The sequence below is a fragment of the Elephantulus edwardii genome, unplaced genomic scaffold (genome assembly GCF_000299155.1).
Source record: "Elephantulus edwardii isolate Elephantulus edwardi_28Jun2011 unplaced genomic scaffold, EleEdw1.0 scaffold00478, whole genome shotgun sequence".
Classification (NCBI taxonomy): domain Eukaryota; kingdom Metazoa; phylum Chordata; class Mammalia; order Macroscelidea; family Macroscelididae; genus Elephantulus; species Elephantulus edwardii.
The window spans coordinates 569,253-575,455 of record NW_006400228.1 but is presented as its reverse complement, the minus strand read 5'-3'; the positions used below and the strand labels follow the sequence as shown (position 1 = coordinate 575,455).

The 6,203-nt window shown below is 49.3% G+C and overlaps 1 protein-coding gene across 1 annotated transcript in view; it reads right to left on the bottom strand.

Annotated features, from left to right (window-relative positions):
* LOC102872567 (zinc finger and SCAN domain-containing protein 18-like) overlaps positions 1–6,203 on the bottom strand; it is a 12,440-nt gene that overhangs the window by 2,454 nt on the left and 3,783 nt on the right. The window contains exons 3-5 of the mRNA XM_006902966.1: positions 5,546–5,710; positions 2,562–2,640; positions 2,278–2,415 (exon numbers count right to left, since the gene is read on the bottom strand). Of these exons, the coding sequence (XP_006903028.1) occupies positions 2,278–2,415; positions 2,562–2,640; positions 5,546–5,710 (382 nt within the window). The remainder of the gene's footprint in view (positions 1–2,277; positions 2,416–2,561; positions 2,641–5,545; positions 5,711–6,203) is intronic.

Genomic DNA, 6,203 nt, shown 5'->3' with positions numbered 1-6,203 from the left:
GATTGGCACAGGATAGAGCACGATTTAGGGCTGTTGTACACAGGGTCGCTATGAGTCACACACGACTCGACGGCACATAACAACAACAACAACAACAGTGTAGAACAAGGTAGAACAGAAAGTGTGTCAAAGGCTTCTAGATTTCTTTTTTCCATCGTCCAGATACCTTCCAGAACACACCTGTTCTCTTACTCTCACTGCACACGGTGGCTGGATTATGACGCAATGTGGGACAATGGAAAACCGAGTATGGGATGCGACCTGAAGCAAAAGGCTGGAGAAAGGCATTCCTTCATTCCCAGGCAAGCCTCGAGGGCCTCTCTTCCTCTCATTTGCTTTCCTGTTTGGGTGGGAACAAGGCAAAAGCCATCTAGGATCTGTTGGCAGAGTGTGAAGACACTGCGGAACCAGGTCCTGAGGATGTCGCTGAAACTCTAACTCCAGCCCAACGGGCTGGTGGTGTGCAATTCTGCAAGGCACAGAGGCCTCGTCAGATACTCGGCCGTTTCCGTTTCAGACGACCACAATCTAAAGAGTTGCAAACTTCTTTTTTATCATTGTTTCCCTCCCAGTGCCTATCAAAGATGCATTACAGGATGCTGCTGGCATCTGCACCAGCCCCTACAGCCTGCAGATAAATATATATGTTGTTGTTGTTGTTATGTGCCGTCGAGTCGTTTGCGACCCTATGTACAACAGCCCTAAACTCTGCTCTGTCCTGTGCCAATCGCACTGTCTCTGACACACCCATCCCGATTATCCCAGTCACTGAATCAATCCACCTCATAGAGGGTCTTCCCCTCCTGCACTGTCCCTCCACCCTACCAAGCATGATGTCCCTCTCCAAGGACCAGTCTCTCTTTACAACATGTCCAAAGTATGTCAGACAGAGCTTCAGAATCCTTGCCTCCAAGGAGCAGTCTAGTTTAACCCTCTCTAGGATGAATCTGTTTGTATACCTAGCAGTCCATGGTATATGCAACACTCTTCTCCAACACCACAGCTCAAAGGCATCAATTCTCCTTCTATCATCCCTAGTCACTGTCCAGCTCTCTGACACATGGCATGCAATTGTAAAGACCATGGCCTATATCAGGGGCACCTTAGTCTCTAGCCTGACATCGTTGCTCCTCAGTACTTTGGAGAGGTCCCTCATGGCTGACTTTCCCATTGCAATTAGTCTCTCGATTTCCTGGCTGCTGTTACCAAGAGTGTTGACTGTGGAGCCAAGTAAACTAAAACTCTTAACGATCTCAATCTCTTCACCATCCATACTGATGCTGCCAATTGGCCCAGTGGTGAGAATCTTCAGTTTCGAATGGTAAATATCAGATTTGAACTGTGTAGTCTGGAGACAGCAAAGTCTGTAAGGTTATCTTACAGCTATTAAAATCCTGGTAGGGATTTTTATTTTTCAGAACATTTTAGAATAGTGTGTACAGGGAGACATATGTGTTGGCAGAGGTCGTGGGGTGGAAATGAAGGGTTAAGACAGGAACGGGAAGAGCCTCTGGTGTCAACACATCAAAGGAGTTAGTCCATAAGAAAACTGGAGACAAGGCACACCCATGTTTACTGCGGCTTTGTTCACAAAAGCAAAGGACTGGAAACAACCCAAGTGCCCATCAACAAAAGAATGCATAAAGAAGCTGCGGTATATTCACACAATGGAATACTACGATGCAGAAAAAAACAAGGAACTCATGAAATATTATTCAAAATGGGTGACCCTGGAAGACATTATGCTGAGTGAAGTATCCCAGTCATGAAAGGACAAATACTGCATGGTGACACTGTTGTAAAACAGGACTGATATCGGGGTTGGGGGGGACGCTGAGAAAGATGGAATAAATAATATACACTGCATTGAAACAGATGAGGGAGAGAACTGTTTAAAAGGGATATAGGGTTAGGTATTGTTGTCATGACAGGAGTCCAGAACGAAGGCTGCACAGTGGAGTGGACTTGGGGAGAGGGATTATATAACAATGAAAGAATTTTTCTTTTACTTTTCAAAGAGAAGAGCAAACTGGGGGGATGCGGGAGGAGTGGACAGGGAGAAAAGTGCAACAATGAAAGAATGGAAACCCGAAGTCTTTGTAAACTTTCATTAAAATAAAACCAAAAACAAATGAAGAAAAACAAAACAAAAAACAGCTGGAGACAGTCAGAAAGAGCTGTGACATTGCACCACTAGTCTTGGTCTCTCTCTGCTTAAGAAAACATGACGGTGGAGGTCTGGCTGCAAGAGGATTGTCCTAGAGGGATCGAGGGGACCAATGGGAGGGCCCGCCAGCGAGGGGACCAGCGAGGGAAGGCTGCCCCAGGGCGGCAGCAAAGAGACTCGGAACCAGGACAGGCCTCCCTGGAACGGCGGCAAGGCCATCTCTGAGCTGTGTGGGTGGGGGGCGCCTTCTGCAGGGGGAGAGGTGGGATTCGTGCTGCGAGAGAAAGCCCAGGACTGTCTGGGGTGGGAGGTCTTCCTCCCCTTCACCCTGACCGAGGCGTGCTGGAGGAACTGCCCTCTGACCCCCAGCGCTCAGCCCTGTTCGCACACTCACCTTGAACGACCGCTGTCCTTTTTCCTCCCTCCACCTCACTTCTGTCTCCCTCCACCTCACAGGCCTCCTCTTCCTCTAGCTGTGAGATGACGGCTGGCTTGGGGAACTGATAACCTGATAAAAATCATTTAAAAAATTAAATTCCTATCTATACGACTGCAATCAGTATCAAAGCCTTTGCACTGTGGTGTTGCTGAAGAGAACTGAAGATCGCGTGGATATCCAACCAAGGTGCTCCCTAAAGATGAGAACGGCGAAACCGGGTCCCACGCACGCTGGGCATGTTGTCGGAGGCACCAGTCCTTGGAAAATGACATCAGCTGGAAAAGGAGGAGGGTCAGAGAAAGAGGAAGCCCCTCAACGTGCTGGCCGGACACACAGGCTGTAACACGGGGCTCGTGCATGTCCGAAATCGTGAGGATGCCATGGGATGAGGCCAAGCGCAGATCTGACGGTGGAAAACCCCACCGGAGGGTCGGCGATGAGCCCGTTCTGACTCGGCGGTCCGTGAAAGCAACAACACAAAACCTATCATCTAACTCAGGTGCTTAAATCAGTCAACTTCAATACATCACCTCTCAGGTCTCCACAGAAGTAGGTCCTGGGTCAGTGCCTAGGGCAGCCCTGGGGGCCACAGCGGTGAAACAGTCAGTCACGTCAAAGTTGAAACATAGTGGTCAACGCAGTGGTTAAACAGAGTTGTTGTTAAGTACCACCAGGCCGGAGACAACTCACAGCGACCCTATGAACGCAAGACCTGAACACTTGTGCAACTTTCATCCTTTCTCCAGGTTCATAGAGTTTGTGGAGGCAAGCTATTTACGGAAGTGGATGCCACTCCTGCTTCCAAGCTTGTTTTAATCGGGGAGCTCCATCAAACACTGTCCACCATGGGTGACCGTTAATGCATTCGACACATCAGTGTCACAGTGTTCAGCACCACAGCAACCACGAGTTACCTCTGTGCGGCAAATGGACAGACCAGTGTGATACCGCTTAGAAGAGTGTTTGACTAAAATCAGTTAAAACCAGACCTGAGGCCCATAGATTAAAATCACCTTCAAAGTTAAAATAGTGGCTAAACAAAGTTACTAACCTCAAGGTCACCTGTCTGAACTCACTGGGACAAAGACGGGCATCCTTTCATAACAATATAAAGCCTGAAGAAACCACTGGGGCGGCTCGACTCTGTCCTACTGGGCCTCTAGGCACCTGGATCAACTTGACAGCGGTGGGGACTTGACAGCAGTCGGAACAGGAAGGTAAGTGTCTTCCTTTAGGATTAAAAGAACAAAACATTCCTACGACTGGAAAAAATAACAAAGACATGGTCCTTCAAAGTGGTCTACCCCCTGACTCATCTGTCCTCTTGATTCTCACATGTCCCCATTTCTGAATAAAACTTCAACTAAAAGGGGCCCTGGTAGAGTATCCTTTTTGTTCTGTTTTGCTCATCAGAAGTGCAGAGGTTTGAATCCAGCAGCTGCTCCGGAGGAGAAACAAGCAGTCTTCCTCCCAGAATGACCTACCGCCGTGGGAAACCCACGGAGTCGCACCGTGATGTGGAACCCACCCAAAAAAGTAAGGGTAATGAGTGACAAAAACGGACACAGCCGTTGTGGGCCTTTCATGGCTGTTGTTGACGCCCACAGAGTCGAGCACCATTCACGGCGACCCTATGAACAAGAGGCCTGAAGCCTCTCTGGAACTATCGTCATTTACCAAAGTTCACAGAGTTTCCAGAGGCGTGTGGTTTGGGAAGTGGATGCCACTCCTGCTTCCGTCATTGTTTTTCCCTAAAATGCGTCTCTCTAGACTGGAGTGTCCCGGACACAAGCCACGGTATTTTTGACTGCTTCCTAGGATATGAAAAGTGGGCAATTACCGAGGAATTAGAAAGGAGAACGGCTGTCTTTGAACTGTGGTGCAAAGAGCACGGAAAAGACCACAGACCGACCAAAGGACAAGCAGGTATGTCCAGGAGAAGCATGGCCGGAGTGCCCCTCAGAGCGAGGGATGGCGAGCCGGGGTCTCATTTACTCCGGACCTGTTTTCAGGAGCGGCCAGGCCCTGGAGAGGGACCTCAGCCTAGGAAAAGAGGAGGGCCAGCCCACCAAGGCCAGAAAGACCCTCAAAGAGCTGAACTGAAACATAAACACAAGTCTGGCTGGACAGATGGACACAGCGACTGCAGCAACAGACCTAAGCAGAGCAGGTATGATGAGGACAGGACAGGACGGACAGGGCCAGGAAAAGGTGACTTTGGGTGAAAAGAAGGTGGAAAGTCACACTGGAATAAACAAATTTCTGCTTCTGGGCGCAGAAAGTGGCAGTTCTCAATCGTTTTACCCCCCAGGAGGCTTCAGGTAGAGACCTGAGACGTTCTCCAGTGCCACTACTCGGGGTGGGAAGAGGTGCTGTGCCAATCTTACTGTCTCTGATACACCCACCCCCATTACCCCAGTCACTGAATCAATCCATCTCATCGAGGGTCTTCCCCTCCTGCGCTGTCCCTCCACCCTCTCAAGCATGATGTCCTTCTCCAAGGACTGGTCCCTCCTTACAACATGCCCAAAGTATGTCAGATGAAGCTTTAGAATCCTGGCCTCCAAGAAGCAACCTGGTTTCACCCTCTCTGGGGTGAACCTGTTTGTTCTCCTAGCAGTCCATGGTATGTTCAATACTCTTGTCCAGCACCACAGCTCAAAGGCATCAATTCTCCTTCCATTATCCCTAGTCACTGTCCAGCTCTCTGATGCATAGGAAGTAACTGCAAAGACCAGGTGCACCTTAGTCTCTAGACTGACAGCACTGCTCTTCAGTACTCCGGAGACTAGCCATCTTTTCATTCACAGTGATTCTGATGGGATTTATTGGGGCTGCACGGAGACCATGGAGAGCCACGACGACTACAACCATTAGTAGCTTTGGTGCCCCGCAATCTACTAACGGAATTAAAGAAGAGTTAAGAGCTCCCGCGCGACCGTGGGCAGACTCTGAGGCTCAGTCAGGGCACACTCACCCAGAGAGAGAAGGTTCTGGTAATTCTCCAGCATCACTGTCCGGTACAGGTCCCTCTGGGCAGTGCTGAGGCAGCCGAGTTCCTCCTGGCTGAAGTCCACCGCAACGTCCTGGAAGGTGACCAGCTCCTAAAACACCAGAAATGCCCCTCAATGTCCAGAGATCATAACAGGAAAGGGAGAGGGAAGGGAATGGAAGGGGGCCCAGAACAGGAAGATTCTGGGTGCCCAGAGTCCCAAGGCACCTCTCTTTGTCTTATCATCTGTGGAAAGAAAAAACTTCCCTCCCTCCATATTTCAAGGTGATCTGGGTGATTTACAGAGAACGCTGGTTTTCCATTCAATAATCCATACACCTTTTGATTTGTCACTGATCGCAGTCAGCACACTCTTCACTTCCTCCCTGTCATTCTAATTCCCATTTCTTCTTCCTTCGTACCCCTGCCTGCTTTCTGACTTTTATTCCTGGACAAATGATGCCCTTTTGATTGTGTATGGTCAAGAGGGGCTGGTTTGTTTTTCAGGGTTTGTGTCTGTGGTGTTTCCCCCCCACATCTAACTAATAACTCTCGGCACCAGTAGCCAGGAATTTAGAAGACGTATTGCCATAGGAAAGTCTGCT